The 16,224-nt window shown below is 44.3% G+C and overlaps 2 protein-coding genes across 4 annotated transcripts in view; one reads left to right on the top strand and one right to left on the bottom strand.

The window, feature by feature from the left end:
• Positions 1-16,224, bottom strand: part of ARSG (arylsulfatase G) — a 2,325,381-nt gene that overhangs the window by 2,020,997 nt on the left and 288,160 nt on the right. The gene's annotated exons all lie outside the window — the stretch shown is intronic.
• Positions 1-16,224, top strand: part of LOC147702317 (monocarboxylate transporter 7-like) — a 205,006-nt gene that overhangs the window by 155,979 nt on the left and 32,803 nt on the right. Inside the window, exons 1-2 of one of the 2 annotated variants that reach the window (XM_086930952.1) lie at positions 10,954-11,163; positions 14,158-14,399. In XM_086930952.1, the coding sequence (XP_086787078.1) occupies positions 14,165-14,399 (235 nt within the window). In that variant the 5' untranslated portion in view covers positions 10,954-11,163; positions 14,158-14,164. Of the gene's footprint in view, positions 1-10,953; positions 11,164-14,157; positions 14,400-16,224 lie in introns of those variants that run through there. The other variant, XM_086930951.1, reaches the window with a different exon arrangement.

The raw sequence follows: 16,224 nt of genomic DNA, 5'->3' as shown, positions 1-16,224 counted from the left end.
CCTTTGAGCCCCTAGGTGAAGAGGATGGGAGTCTAACGGAGGAGGAGGATAGTAGATGGGGAATACCACAATTGGAGCTCCCTCCTATAAAAAGATGGAGTGCCACGGCCATTAGAATTAAGAGCCTCTGCCTTTCTAGAGACTTGAGAGCTGTGAATGGGAGAACACAATTCGACCAAAAAGGGAACTCCACTTTTGACAATGGTCGTGCCACAAGTAGGATTGATTATCTCTTAATTGATGTAAGAGCATGGCCCCAACTACTAGACATGGAAGTCGTCCTACGATTAGAGAGTGATCACCACCCCCTCTATATGACATTCCATCCTTATCAAGAGTCTAGAGTACCCACTAATAAAAAGCTGATGGTAACACGAGATCTTGTCTGCTCAAATAATCAAAGACACCTGAAATGGGGAATGTTGTTAAGAGATGAAAGGAACCTAGAAAATATGAAAAGTCAGGTAAGAGAGGAAGTGAGTAATATCATAGTCCAATCTGGGACTCGTAATTTCCAGAAATACATGATGGAGGCTCATAAAAACCTATTCTATAAATTGCAAAGCTTCTTTATTAAAACAGTAGATCATACCCCAGCCAAAAAATCCATAGCCGTTAAAGGCTGGTACGATAAAAGCTGTAGAATGGCAAGGCAAAACTTACGTCAAAAACTAAAAATAGGAAACCCAACAGCTGTTAAAAGGGCAAGGGATATCTATAGGCAGACACAAAAACAAGCAAAGAGGAGATGGGATGAAGAGGGATGGAGCGAATTAAAACAGGCATGTACCAACAAAGATTCCAAGCGGTTTTGGGCCCTAATTAAATGGAATAGGGGTGGGACAGCAGATCAACCACAAAATCATGTGCCAATAGATGGCTGGAATGATTTTTTTAAACCTCAGTACGCAAGAGCCTCGACATATGCATCCATATCTCCCCCCCAAGCTATATTTTTCAGCGATCATATATTCACTGAAAAGGATGTTAACTTGGCACTAGATTGTGTATCGGGTGGAAAGGCGCCAGGCATGGATGGCATCCCAGCTGACGTCTTCCTATCTGACCGTGCCTCTTGGTGCACATATTTCACAATGCTGTCAAATGCTATCGCTATGGGTGGAGAAGTCCCAGCCTCATGGAAAGGGGCAGAAATCATCCCTATCTATAAAAAGGGGGACAAAACCCAGGCAAAAAATTATAGACCCATTAGTCTGATTGATACAGCGCAGAAAATAATGGGTCGACTAGTCCAGAATAAACTGCAACAATGGATTGAAGACCAAAATATACTGTCACCTTATCAAGCGGGTTTTCGCCCCTTGACTAGTAGTGTTGACCAAGTCTTTTATTTTCTAGCCGTGTATTGGAGAAATGTCACGCTGCGAAAGGGAACATTGTATGCAGTTTTTGTGGACCTAAAAGCGGCGTTTGACCTGGTGCCGAGAGAGAAATTGTGGGAAACCCTGGATGAGGTGGGAATAAGTCCTGAGCTCCTAACTTTGCTGGTGCGCCTTCACGAAAATAATTATGCGAAAATAAGGTGGGGCAAACAGGGGGAAGTGACATCCCCCTTCCCAGTAGAACGAGGGGTGAGGCAAGGGTGCGTTCTGGCCCCAACGCTTTTTTCAATCTACATAAATGGAATTGTGAAGCATTTAAATAAATCTCCAACTGATGCTCCAACCATGGCAGGTGTACACGTCCCCGTACTTATGTTCGCGGACGATACGCTTTTATTATCACGTACGCCTAGTGGATTGCAGAAAGCGGTTGATGCCTTTGGGGTTTTTTGCGATAGTCGAGGCCTGGAATTAAATACCAGCAAAACTAAATTTATGTGCCTGAACTCCCAAACAGGTTTTAAGGGGACGATAAAATACAAGGGTGAACCACTGGAAAAAGTAGATGCCTTTGCTTATTTAGGAATCACCCTTCAAAATGACATGAAATGGAATTCACACATCAACATGGCATCTTTAAAATTTAGCCAGCTAGCAGGTGCACTTACAGTCAAACATAATACTTCTTTGACAAGACCTATAAATTGTGCACTTGAAGTTTATAGTATGAAAGTAGTAAGTGCATGCCTGTATGGGTCTGAGCTCTGGGGTTTTTCAAATCTAGGTGACCTAGGGCAGGCGGAAAATAGATTCTTACGAGGGCTTGTTAGGGCCCCACAAAGTACACCTATTATCCCACTTAAGATGGATCTAGGTAGGAAAAATATTGAAGACATTGCCCGCCTACGTCCCTTGCTATACTGGAGGCGGTTAATGGTAACCCCAGAGTTAAGTCACTATGCATCTGCTTTTTTTGATGTTGTGAAGTTTGATTGCTTTCATTCCATTGTATGGCTAAATGAACTGCGGAGCACACTGGTGAAATTGGGTCTGGACCATTTGTGGGGTAATAAGGATGTTGCCCTATTTCCTTCAAAAAAACAACTCAAGGATATTTACTGGGAGTCAGTATATGCAACACTGTACTGCAAAGGTTTGCAATCTTCCCTGACCTTACGCTTTTTGGATACAAAACAAATTCCATCATACGAAAAATACTGGGATGTAGTTGAACGTCCATTGGATAGGAAACTATATTTCCAATTTCGGGTGGGAACTCTCCCAGTGAACGCTTTTACACAAAAATGGTCTCCACTAAAGGACGCTTATTGCAACCATTGTAAAAATGAAATAGAGGACATTGCACACTTGTTTTTCATCTGCCCCCTCTATGTGACCCCGCGCCAAAAGTGGTTAAAACCAACCTGTAGGAATTTGGGTACTCGTTGTTGCTCACAGGCCCTAAGAATTTTAATGTCTGACACCTCAATACCACTGGTAATAGGCGTAGCAAAATTCCTTGCATGGGCGTGGGTAATAAGATCTCGTGCTTCACGGCCTATTGAATAATATGATTTATTAACTGCTGGTATAACCTTCCTTGTCCATTTTTAACATTTTTATATGGAATTTTATAAAATTGTATGTATACATTTTATAGTATTACTAGCTTTTCGATTTTTGCAGTTTAATATGTTTTTTAATGTAGTATTTTAAGTATTTATTGTATGATGTTTAGGAGGTTGCTTTTATGACTAAAAGTCGAATAAAGCTTTGAAACGAAACGGAAGAGGAGGAGTGGACACAGGAAGCGGTTAGAGTAGGGACAGGGCATGAGTAAGATTTATTAAATAAAGCTCCAGTTAAGACAATAATAAGTGTGTGATTATTTGTAGCACGATGCTACAGGTAGATCTGCCACTCTCGCATATGGGGCGAATAGCAATTGTCAAAATTATTACTCTCCCACGGAGTCAACATCACTCCTACTACTTGCTACCGAAATCGTGTTTTCTCACCTTGGACACCCTCATTGGCACGCTATTATGGGGGAAAAAGCGAAGGAGTGTCTAACGACATTGCAGAGGACATTGGAAGGGGGCCGATTAGAGATTCCACGCCTGGATATGTTTTATATGGCATCCCAAAGGCAATATGCGGTACACTGGTTTGCAGACGAAACTAACTGGTAGAAAAGTTTGTTGGCAGGGACATACGGTGGGGAATCGTTAGTTGCATTACTGATGATGGGATCTTCGATCCCCGACAGCTACCCTTACATAATACAGTATGTGGCAACGGTACGGGAGCAGGCGTTACATAGGGTGGTCCGTCATGCTCCATATGCACCTGATGTGCTTTTATGGGCAGTGCACCCCTTTGCGGCAATAGCAGACTCTATGCCGATCAGCCGTTGGAGGGCAGGGGGGGGGGATCTGTATACGAATGGTCGCTTTATGACCCGTGAGGAGGCATAAAATACCTTTGACCTAGGACCGGGACAGTTTTCACAATATGCTAAAATGGGAAGGGTCGTGCGGGAACTATGGCAGACCTTCCCGGACGAACCACCAGTTACTAAAATCCTTAAAACTATGCTAGAAATGGTTCAGGGAGGTTGATTGATATTCTTATATCGAGCCTTAAGAGACGATCTCTCGCAGGAGTTGCTGCCCTGTCAGCAGAAATGAGAGGAAGTCCTGGAGGAGCTCCTACCGGAGGAGGAACGGCAGAGGATACATGAAGCAATTCGCAAAATCCGTACAAACTCTCACTTTAAATTACTCCATTGCACGTTACACAACAAGTATATCTAACCCCGCGAAAACTACATGTAATACACCCAGATAGGGAGAACTGCTGCTCTAGATGTCTTTCGCAGGGAGCTGACTTCATCCATATGATCTGGACCTGCCCCACATTACGGTTATACTGGGACGCGGTACTGGGGAGACTGGGAAGGGACATGGGCTGGAATATTACTCGAGATGTCAAGACAGTGTTACTGGGCTTACTGCGGACTCCTAAGAATAAAAAACCGAGCTGACGATTCGTAAACCTGGGTCTGGTATTGGCCAAGAGCTGGGTGGTAATGGCCTGGATGCAACCCAGACCTCCGAAGCATTCATATTGGGCAAGGGATATAAATGAATGGGCAACGGCGGAATTGGTCCGGATGCGTTATGTTCGGACAGACGAAAAAGCGGAGGACGATAGATTGGCTTGGGTGTCTATGATCTCTGTACTGCAGGACGGTCAGACTCACTTCAGTTTGAGCTCTCAGAACGGCGTTGATATTCTGGGGGATGGCACCACTAGGGCTCAGGACAGACACACCCCGACATCTGACTGATCGACAGACACACTATACTGGACTAATGGCAATAACACAAAAAACTGAACTGATATAAATGGAAAGAAGTTGGGGGGCGGGTATTGGATATTGTTTGAGTTTGTTAATGCTCTTTTGATTATTATGCACTGTTGTAGACGCAACCGTTAAGAATGTACATCGAAATGGAATATCAGCGGGCCCCTACTTGTGGTCCGATCTGTGATAATCTATTAGTGCTGAAACCAAACAGTTTTTTATTATGTGAAATGCAAGTGATGTGCAGTCTGTATTATGTTTATGGCTGAAAATGCTAATAAAATATTATTTTTAAATTACAGAGCAATTAAACTGGTCGGTAATTTGCATAAACTTTGAAAAATGCACTAAAGTACATTTTTCAAAGTTTCATGTTGGGCCTTGGGGCGTGTGTGTCCGCAACATGGGTGTACATCATGATTTTAGGGGGATTTCAACAGGGTGTCCTTTTGACATCCTTGCACCCTTGAAATTGCATGCGCGATTTGCGAGTACCTATTGGTACACATGCAGTCTCCCATTCATTCATTCCTAGGAGCCTACAGGCCCATAGGAATGAATTGAGAGCCATTCCTTAATTGCGACTTGCAAGTCGCAATTAAGGATTGTTTAGAAATCGCAATTTTTATAGGTGGGTGCAGTTATTAGGTATATTGCCTGCCCCCTGCAATTGGCACTTGGAATTTTGAAGGTCCCTGTAAAAAAATCCCTGGGGCTGTAGTGATATGTTCAACTCCATCTGCAATGGAGATATTGCCTTCACTTGAACGCCCCTTGCCCAACTGGGTCCCTAAAACTGATAATACAATCAAATTCACAATATTTCCTCACCGGGCCAACCCAACTCACTCTCCTAGTAAACAGGATTTGCTGCGCACTCCCTACGGGGAATTGGCAATTCGTGTGAAGCCAGTGTACCGCTCTATTCTTCAATGAATCATGGATTTCTAATTGATCTGGCCGCAAGGAGGGGACATTAACTAAAACTGTCACATATGAGCAGCATTCTGGTGGTAAGTTAATATCAGGATGAGCACCTGTGCCATAGGCGCGACTAACCCTTTCAAAATTGTGAGCTAGGGGCTGTAACTCATGGCGGAGAGTGTCACTTTGTGCTGGGTGGATTATGTTCTCAATAGGTTGCTCCACCATATTCCTCAAGTGGGCCGTATGAGGATGTAATCGTTCACAACCCCTAGAATGTGGCTTAGTACCAGCCTCCTGTCACCTGTGACCTCCTACAATCTGTTGCCTCTCAGAGTGGTGTCTGGTTGCTCCTATGTTAGGCCCTGATGTATTCGGTGTTATAGTTGCTAGTGATGGTTTGTCGGGGGCACACCCCCTCAAATCCCCGATAGGTGGGTTATCATAATTATTTGTAATCTTAGCCACTTCAGTTTTCAGGACCTCTAAATTATCTCTGATAGGTATTAGTAAATCCTCAATTCTAGATGCTATTCCTACTATTAAAGGTGCCCAGAAAGACTCTGTAGAGTGACTTGGCCAAGTCGCTATCTCTATGTGCGTGGAGGTTACAGGCAAGGGGGCATATTTACCACCAGTCATCATGGGGACCTTCCTAAACTCTCTTTTCCTCTTGGGTGTGGGAGGGTAGGCATTAGAGGCACAGTTATAAGAAGAAAAAAAACTAGAACCGGTTCTTGGTTTGGTTGAAAGAGAGGCAGCATTCTGCCATATCAATTTCTTTACAGGTAACATTTACCGCCCGCACTAAACGAGAATCAATTATTGTACGGGCGGTGTTCAATGATGGGGGAGTATTTGTGGCTTTACGCTTGCCCATGTCAACTTGAATAAGTTGTAGGAAGAAGAAAAAAAATTAAGTACCCCACTTTAACAAAATTATTCACTAGATGCATAGACAGTCTCTTCCATGTGAGAATGACAAACCACTAGAATTTATGACTTAGCAGTAAGACAATTAAGTGCTTTAATTATTCCACTTTAAAGGCTTCGAGATTTAGAACAGTAAAGTCAAGGCATATAAAAAACTTTATGTAATACGTTAAAATACACTAAAAATCAAATTTGAGACACAACTGTTGGCAGGTAGAGCAACGGTGCTGGAGCTACGGGAGGCTTTGATGAGGAGCAGGGGGGCAAGTGAGACTTTGCCCTACGTCGTGAGGCACACGGCAAACATTTGGCACCGATTTGTGGAGAGGGTGTTGCGGTCAGCACCCTTCCACAGGGACCTACCGATTTGGATCCTGGTGGCCATGGTAACAATGGAACAACATATGTCATTCCGGGCCGGGAGGGGGGCTGTGAAACCCTGGCCGATCTGTACCCCACCAAGACCTTTCTGACCTACGAACAAGCGGAGGAGGCCTTTGGTCTTCGGAGAGGGCAGTACCTGCATTATCAGGGGCTGCGGGATATGGTACGGTCGCTCTGGGCTCAATATCCAGAGGCGCCCCCAATGACTCACACCTTGCATATCCTGCTGTCTTGTGGCAGGGGCGATACACTTATATCCATACTATATAATGCTATGCGCCGGGACTCGACCCCGTCGGTGCCACCAGCATGGGCGGCCTGGGAAACTGACTCAGGTGCACCACTCGACGAGGGGCAACGTAAGCGAATAGGGGCCCTTACACGGAAGGTCTCGTGCAATGCACACTTTAAATTAATACACTTTCATTACCGGCACAGCACCTACCTCACTCCAATCCTATTGAAGCGCTATTCCCCGGATAGGGTTGATACTTGTCCCAGATGTGGCGTGGGACGGGCGGGGTTCTTGCACATGGCTTGGGACTGCCCCCTAATCCAGAGCTTTTGGGCGAGCGTAGTACAACACATAGTGGCCACAACGGGACTCTGTCTCACACTGACGCCTTTGCACTGCCTGTTGGCACTAGTCCCTAGGCCAAAGAAACGAAAGCTGTCCTATAGGCTAATGCAACTGATGTTGGTACTAGCAAGACGTAGGGTGGCTTTCACCTGGATGGGCCAGAGGGCCCTGGATGTGCCCACGTGGCTCAGAGATGTGAGGGAATGGTCCCTAGCGGAAGAGACACACATGCACACCGGCAGGAGGGATGAAAAACTACAAGAGGACCTATTGGCCTGGCGTCATGTGTGCTACGGGGTTGGGGGGAGGGGGGCACACTTCTCACAGTGATTCTGAAGGGACGAGTGTCGAGCTATTCTCGCCGCAGGGATTGGGCTCTGAGGAGGAGGCCGAGGGAGTCCCTTAGAGTGAAACTGGTATGTTGCGTAGTGTATGGTCTGGTTATGTACTCACAGTGATGCAATACATGTATGTTACTCTGCTATGCCTTCGGAGTGATTGTGTGTCTCGGTGAAGCCTCTAGCCAACAAAAGTGCCTCAATGAGTCAGACGATGTGAATACATGCTGTTTTGATGCCATTGGGGGGGGGGGGGGGGGGGGGGGGTTGTATGTTTGTACAATAAAAATGAAAAATAAAGTAAAAAAAAAAAATCTAATTTGAACAATCAAAGCAATTACAGGCCTGGAGGGACCCTTAAAGTCAGTAGGAGGCAGCAGCTCCTGATTAATAGTCTCCTACCAGAAACTGGGGACGGACTTAAATGCTTGTCCGAGTTAGACAAAGTCACATACAGGGTTGGATTGGGATTCAAAATCGTCATGGGCACGCAAAAAAAGTGGCCCACATTTGCATATTGCCTTTCCTCAAGACACTGCTTCTGCAAAATTTTATTAAAAATGGGGGGGTGGTGGGGGGGATACAAATAAATGCACGGATTCGTTTACACTGGTGATTGAAAACAAGTGAGGCCACTTCTGTTCAGGCCCCCTGCCCTGCTAGGTATGCATATATTAATGGGCCGGCCCTGCGAGAGAAAGAAAGTGAAACCTCTGCCTGTTGCTAAACGTGAGGTGATGAGCGCCCATCTGCATCCAAAAAGGCCACTCAGACACCCACTGGCCACAACTGTACCCCAACAACAGCAACACCACCAAAATCTGCCCCAGACTGCTCCAAAAAGTAGCCCACAGTTGGAGCTCGGCACCGGTCCCTCAGGCACTGCCCGAGGGCCACCATTACTAATCTGAAGCTGGTCACACATGAACGTAAAACAGTACAATACCTTCCTCCAATAAGCTCCAACGATAATGTTAGGGGGCGGGGGGGCGGCCTCTTCCGTGCAAGGATGGGCCTGACGTAGGCCCGGGTGCAGCCCATGCTGCAGAAAACTAAGACGTGCTTTATAGCGCGAACGCAGGTAAGCTGGTGGAACGATGCCTCCTGTGGAATAAATGTATTTATACTAGTATTTCCTACTGCTAACACTTGTCACTTTAGTTAAATGCTGCTATAACAGTGATTGCCGATAATATATTGTACTCTAGCTGATACCTGTAATTTAATCAGTGTGTAAACATTCAAATATTAATATGGAATTGACTCCGTTAATGCAATTTTAGATGATCATTTTAAGATGATAATAACTTTGTGCATAGTATATGTTTGTTTATGTAGGTTGCTTTTATCTATTCTTGTTTGTAATGATTTTAATTAATCAACAAATAAATACTTACTTCACTTCACTTCCTGTGGAATAAAGTTCTGCCCAGAACAAGATTGGTGGAACCCGCGCCACAGGAGACTGAGGCAAGCTTTATAGCACCAACACAGGTAAGCTGGTGAAACGATGCAGGGACAACCTCCTGGGCCCTGTGCACTCTTGGGAATTAAGTCCTGCCCAGAACAAGATTGATGGAACGTATAGCCATCATTCGGACCCCTAGATCACTGGCATAAAAAAACTTGAGCCCCCCCCCCCCCCCCTGCAAGTTATGTGGAGGGTCTTCCTCCAGACTCAATCAGGAGTTCTCTTTGCTGAGGGGGCCCCACACCGCGGGTACAGTGCAGAAGTGACCGGGGGAGGAAGAGCAGTCGCAGGCAGTGATCAGCCACAACAAAATGTATAAGACGGAATATTACATTAGTGGAATTTTTAAACCATAGTAGAATTTGAATTGGGTATACAGAGTGCATGGCCCGGGTCGAGGGTGGGCTGGGTGATTAGGCCGACAAAGGGGGTAAGGGGAGGACAGCACTCGCAGCCAAGACCCGTTGGACGGCAGGGCACAAAATAGACAAATAAGGTAGCAGGTTGAGCCTAACAGCAATAAGAGGCTATCCCACCCTTGCAATCGGAGAAAAACAAACATTTTATGACCCCAAAAAAGTGGCATGTATGATGGACTCAACAACTAAAGAATCAGAACTATGACAAGCAAATGACAGGACATGACTGATATATGGAAGAGATGATTTAGGACCGGGCATCCTTCTATCATTCATAACCTGTCACTTAATTATTATGACTTATGATCCTGTCCGAATGATTTATGACACTGTAATAAGGATTTCTAGCCCTGTCATCTTGAATGATAACTGGCTGCTGTTGATTTATGAGGAAATGATTTAACATAGAGATTATACATATTACTAAAACCGTGGCCAAGATTTCCACGAGAAAAACACAAATACATGGATGCTGTAATTTTTTTATTCACAAACATTTATGTGGATATATACTAATTGGAGTGGGCCAAGTGGAGGGGTTATCGCTGTATCAAGCTTAATCCTGCGGTTCTCACTGATCTCAAGGTTCATACATGGGGTGAGGATGTGGTGCCAACTTTGGAACTGGAGAACCAGGTTCCAGACTGGCGTAGTCACAACTTCCTGTGATTTTGGGGAAATCACTAAATCTCCCCGTGCCTACTATACATGAAATGTTTGTGAAAATGTAATGTAACGTGTGCTTATGTAAAGTGCTCCAATACCTTCGGGTCGAGCTTGCGCTAATACACCGACCACTGAACAGTGCAACTTCTCGCCTGCATGTGAGGCAAATATAAACAGGTACATGGCCGTCTGGCGCCATCGATTAATTGATGTGCCATATTATGGGGAAGAGCTCCGAAAGTCCGAATGGAACAGAGATCGATGTACATACACGCAGGCTGTTTTTGGGAGCAATGTTGGCATTGTTTCTATACACATCACAGCACTGTAGCATGCTGTATCATGTGGCTGGGAGTTAAGCAACACCCGGGCGTGCATCCACACCGAGAGCAGCGCTCACATCCTTCAGTCTATGGGGCGATGGTGCAGACTGCTGCGCGCTCCCGCGCTGCTCTGGGACGCTCCCGCAGACCGGCTGATGCCGCCGGTATATATACCAAGAACCCAGCGAGGGCTGGCAGTGCAGAAGAGACCGGGGGAGGGAGAGCAGTAGCAGGCAGTGATCAGCCGTGTGTCTGGGGGCGGTGGGGGGGCGAACCCGGGCACACGGGGTCCTGTCTCAAGCTCGCCTCCTCCGGGAGCAGGGGGTTAAAGAGGTCAGGGAGCTACAGGGCGCGAAAAGGTCAAGATCAAGGGGGCTTAGATCTAACCTGCTGCCAACGCAGGACACTGCTGGTGAGTACTGCTTTATTTTACTGCATACACGTAATTAACAGCCGCTATAAATGATGCATTTAAGAAATAGTTGTGAGCAATGCATAGAACTATTAAAATACATAGTGTGAAAACCAATACATGCCATTTGTTTTAAATGTACATTTTGGCAAATGTATTTCCCCTTACAGAATAAGTCACTGTATTTATATATCAGGGGGTTGCAGACCCGTTCCAAATATTTAAAATCATGGCATGCAGTGCATTTATCTTTACCTGCCACTTAAACAGATTTTAAAACGTAATTGGATTTCAAGTGAACTTGCGATTTTTAAAGCAGGTCTTTGTTTCATGAGTTTTGGAAATCTTTATAGCGCACGCTGTGAACTTGTTTTAAAAGCACGCTGGGTAGCCGGTGTTATAGTAACGCCAGTGATGCGCTCACCCAGGTGCAGTTTCCAGTTACACTGCGGACCAGCGGCAACTCGGAGACTCGCACTGTGCTGCCTTGTGCCTGCGTATACATGCTATTCGTACCGCGCTTCGAATGTACTTTAGGGAACGTTCTGTTGAAGGAAATATGTTTTATATTTCAGCTTTGAACCGTAAACCAGAACATCTGGTATTTTACCCAGACGGTGAGGATACCGCATCCTTCAAAAACTGTATTTTTATGTTGGACAGAATTGGACGTCGAAGTGCTACCACACATAGTTTTATCTCAGCGACCTACGTTTAAGGGCGGACGGCTTGTCCCATTCTTAGCCCGTCAACAGCATGTTTGCTGCTGAGGGGGTCGAGGGATGGTAATTAAGTGTGGAAACTACTGGAACTAAAGGGGTCGCTAATAGACCCGTTTACGTTCAGAGAATCTTTTGCGTCCTTCTATGGCTTAAGAGTTCGGGGCACCGAAGGTGCAAGCAAGGAGTTGCAAGTAACAGCTTTGACACTTGGCTATGTTTAATCGACCCTGTGTTGTGAATGTGCCTCTTAAACACACTTTCTCGCACTGAGTGAGTGAAAGGTAGCGCGTGTGTGCCTTCGTTTGTGGGGCACACGTCAGCACCTGCACCCAGCCTTTTACCGTGTAATGGCCCTCAGCTGCCCTCCTCACTGAGAAACTTCACTCCCAACACTCATTGTGCACTTTATTTATGTATTCCATATGTGGCGCTACTACCGGCCAATGGTGTCACGTCGCTGCACAGTCCAAGAGGTGCACAGCCACAGAGCCCGCTCTTCGGAAGGCGCGTACTGCAAACAGAACCCACCTCTGTACAGACCTGCCACGGTGAAAGTACTCTATATGGTGCCCGCCACTGCCAGTCCAGTTCGGTGGTGTGAAAGAAAAAACGGAAGCATCTGAGACACTCTGAAGGTCACTACGGCTTCCACACGCCTCAGTAATGTTTAATTCAGAGTCTCATATTTTCAGAATTCAAGCATTTTACAGTCTAATTATTCACAACAAAATCATTGGTATTCATTTATGTGGAACAGCTAACAAGTACGCACTGACAAAGGCAATACCTCTGACTATTTTAGGTGTAAGTTTTTGCTGTTGTGTGTCATGGCTAGATGCAATAACAGAAAATGAATTGAGGGACCCACCTACTGTTTAGGTAGCAGAATGTGTAAAGCACATGATTAGTTTATTGCCTATTAGAACATTGGAATGTTGGGAGCTTCATTGCAGACAATGGAGTGCTCCCTGCTTCTACGGCCGGTAAAGGCCCGCAGAACAACATTTCAATGTTCTACAAAGGCTTCTCGAAGCTCGAGGGGATTTATATCCCCTCGAGCTTCGAGAACCCTTTGTTTAATTTGGGGCACTGAAGCATGGGCCTCCTTGAGCAGAAGGTTCAGCCATGTAGGTTGGGTGGATGGAGGTTTTTCCTGTTTGGGAAGTGTTGCCATGTCTTAGTGATGACCCCAGATTATATATTTTAAGTCATTCCCTTAATTACATAGGCCACACCTCTTGGAAAGGATTCATAGTTACTCTTCTTTCACCACACCCCTTCCAAAGACCCTCCCACATTTTCCATCCCATTTAAAGCACTGCTCAAAGGTAAAGGTAGCTTTTAGGGATAGAACACATGCCAGATCAGACCGTGGATATTGCAGAGAGGAAGGCAGTCTGTTTCCTTTCCAGGAAATCCATCTGGGCTGCTCTTGTACCACTCAAGCAGCATAACATTCTTTGTAAGTGTGCCTGGCTTAGATTTATCTCGTGTCTCCCCAACTCAACTTTTACCACTTGGTCCCTCTAGCCCTCTCCTACTTGCTACCTGCCAGCTGGACACCTACAGTCTGTACAACAAAACGCAGGACTGCTGTGCTCAGCAAGATACTACGTTTTTTTGGTAACCATTACTAATATCGCTCAATTTGTTTTGGTGATTTTTTTTATGTGATTTCTAATACATCTATTTTTACTGCTTTCTATACATCATTTTAGAGGGAGGTTCATGAGATTAATTACTTATGTTCTATTCATTAATGCTAGTACAGTAATCTGCTCTGAAAATAGATTAGCATGTATAAGGCAAGAAAAAGTCACTGTTCTTGATAAATTGTTCCTTGTTGGTGTATTTCCACACAGTCCTGTTTGCTTGTCTGTTGCGCGGATAGCATAGGGTGAACTAGTTGTTTATGTAGGTGTTTTTCCCCATTCTACCTTAATCACTGAAACCTCAGGAGGACTCAACAAACTCTCAGAAAATATTAGCATAGTACACAAAAGCAAATGACATACATTTTTAGTGAGTTTTCTCAATGAAAATTTAAATCTATTTACACAAATGAGCGTTGGAGAGGTCACAACGACTGTCAAACCAAAGAGATAGGAAATCAGGGTCCAGTAGGAAAACAAGACTTCAGTTTAAGGATATAAGAAAGGTGTGAGAAAGGGAACACTTTTTAGTCTTCTTACACAGGCCAAGCATGGACAAATCAAAATGAAATGTGAAAAGAAACCCAACAGGTAGATTAAGCTATTTCTTTTCTCAACAGATTCAGGATGACTGCCATGGAAACATCGAGAACCTGCCCCAATGTAAAAGTTTACACCAAAGTGCCTGATGGAGGCTGGGGTTGGGTGGTGGCCTTTGCCTTCTTCTTTGTGGAAGTATTCACGTATGGGGTCATCAAGACGTTTGGAGTCTTCTTCAGTGAACTCATCACTTACTTCGAAGAAAGCAATAGTCGTATATCCTGGATCATCTCAATATGTGTGTTTGTGATGACATTTACAGGTGAGTGGCATTCTTCCCCTCTCAAATAAGGATGTAGTACCTTAAATCTGGAACAAAAAGACTTGCTGAGCATTATAGGAAAATGAAATTCTGCTATTAAACACACTTGAAAGCAATGGTCCCTTTGCTTGCAATTTACGTCGTAGTAGGTGTATCTTTTCGTAAGTTTGTAGCGTGCAAACCTAGGGATAACACCCTACGTTAAGCTTAATGATATCTGAAGGATTTCCCAGGAACATCTTCCATATTTTTTTCTGAAATGAAGAAATGCTGCACCGTCGTGTATTCACATCTTTGACACATTTTTAAGGTAAAGCTATGCACATTACTTTTTTTTGTTTGTTTACCAATTTGAAGAAACTGAGTTTGTGATGAAAGGTAGTTTAGCATCGTACTCGCTTCACTTAACTTGTCTCTCTGCGGGTTAGGGCCCACCAAGTTATTCATTGTTCTGTAGACTCGATCAGCCCCGATTCATAAAACTAAAATACTGAAACAATCAAAGGAAATTTTGGCATAACAAGTGCATGTTAAATCTGTGAAATGTCTTTTTTGGTCTTGCCTGCATAGGGCTTGCACTGTGCTTGTGAAATCTCTTGTATTTAATATATCTTAAATTGGTCCCATAGCTGAATTACTGTGTTCATTCACTTTTGTGTGTATTTGTTTTTTGTTAACTTCGCCTGGCTGCATGCATACATCTACTAAAGCTGTTCACAGTGTTTAAGCCTCATTCACTGTCAAGATAAGACCTCTTCCCATGGAAAAATCAGACAGCTTACAACAGAATGCTTGCTTTTTATTACTTAGTTGTGTAAAGCAGATGCTTTAACCTTAGAACGTTTGTGGCATTTCGTATTCATGCCGCAGTACCTTTCTTTACACTTTAAAGGCATGATTGGATTGATTTTTTTCAACTTAGATTTTGATCACAATGACCAAATAGACTAAGTGTTATAATAAACATTACACATTGAAAATAAAGTTAATATACAAGAGCTATGCTATATTTTTCCACTAAACAGGCTGCTACAAGTGCAGTTACCTTGCAGGTAAAAGGGACTTGATTTGAATGGTGCAGTAGATGCAGTAATACCAGTTCCAAAAGTTGTCGGAACTCCTTGAAACACATAATATTGTTATGTTTTACAACTAGCAGGCAGTCACAAGTGCGTCTAACTATCAAGCACTAGTGTTATGGTTTCATTGGTGCAATAGGTGCAGTGACACCAGGACCAAAAACTCTAGGTACCCCACTAAACACCTCCCATTGCTATATTTTACTACTAAACAGACAGCCACAAGTGCAGTTGCCTTGCAGACAAAAGGGTCATGTTTTGAATGGTGAAGCAGCCGGGCCCAAAAGTTGTAAGAATCCCCTAAACACATAACATTGCTATATTTTACTACTATGCAGGCAGTCATAATGCAGTTACCTTGCAGTTGAAAGGGACTTGATTTGAATGGTGCAAAAGTTGTCATAACTCCCCTAAACAGCAAATATTGCTATATTTTAGAACTAAACAAGCAGTCATAAGTGCAGTTTACTAGCAGGCACTAGTGTCATAAATTCTATAGACCAGCAGGTGCAGTGCCACCAGGACCGGAAGCTCCATGCACCCCACTAAACACAGATTATCGCCATATTTTACAAGTAAACAGGCAGTTATCTTCCACCAGGCACCAGGGTCATAATTTGAATGGTGCAGCTTGTGCAGTGGCACAGGGCCAAAAAGTTGTCTGAACTCCTCTAAATACCTAATATTGCTATATTATACTACTAAACAGGCACTCACAATAGGAGTTACCTTGCAGTTGAAAGGGG

This window comes from Lissotriton vulgaris, chromosome 7, assembly GCF_964263255.1.
Source record: "Lissotriton vulgaris chromosome 7, aLisVul1.2, whole genome shotgun sequence".
Lineage (NCBI taxonomy): Eukaryota > Metazoa > Chordata > Amphibia > Caudata > Salamandridae > Lissotriton > Lissotriton vulgaris.
The sequence above is the reverse complement of the archived record's forward strand: the minus strand, read 5'-3'. Positions and strand labels throughout refer to the sequence as shown.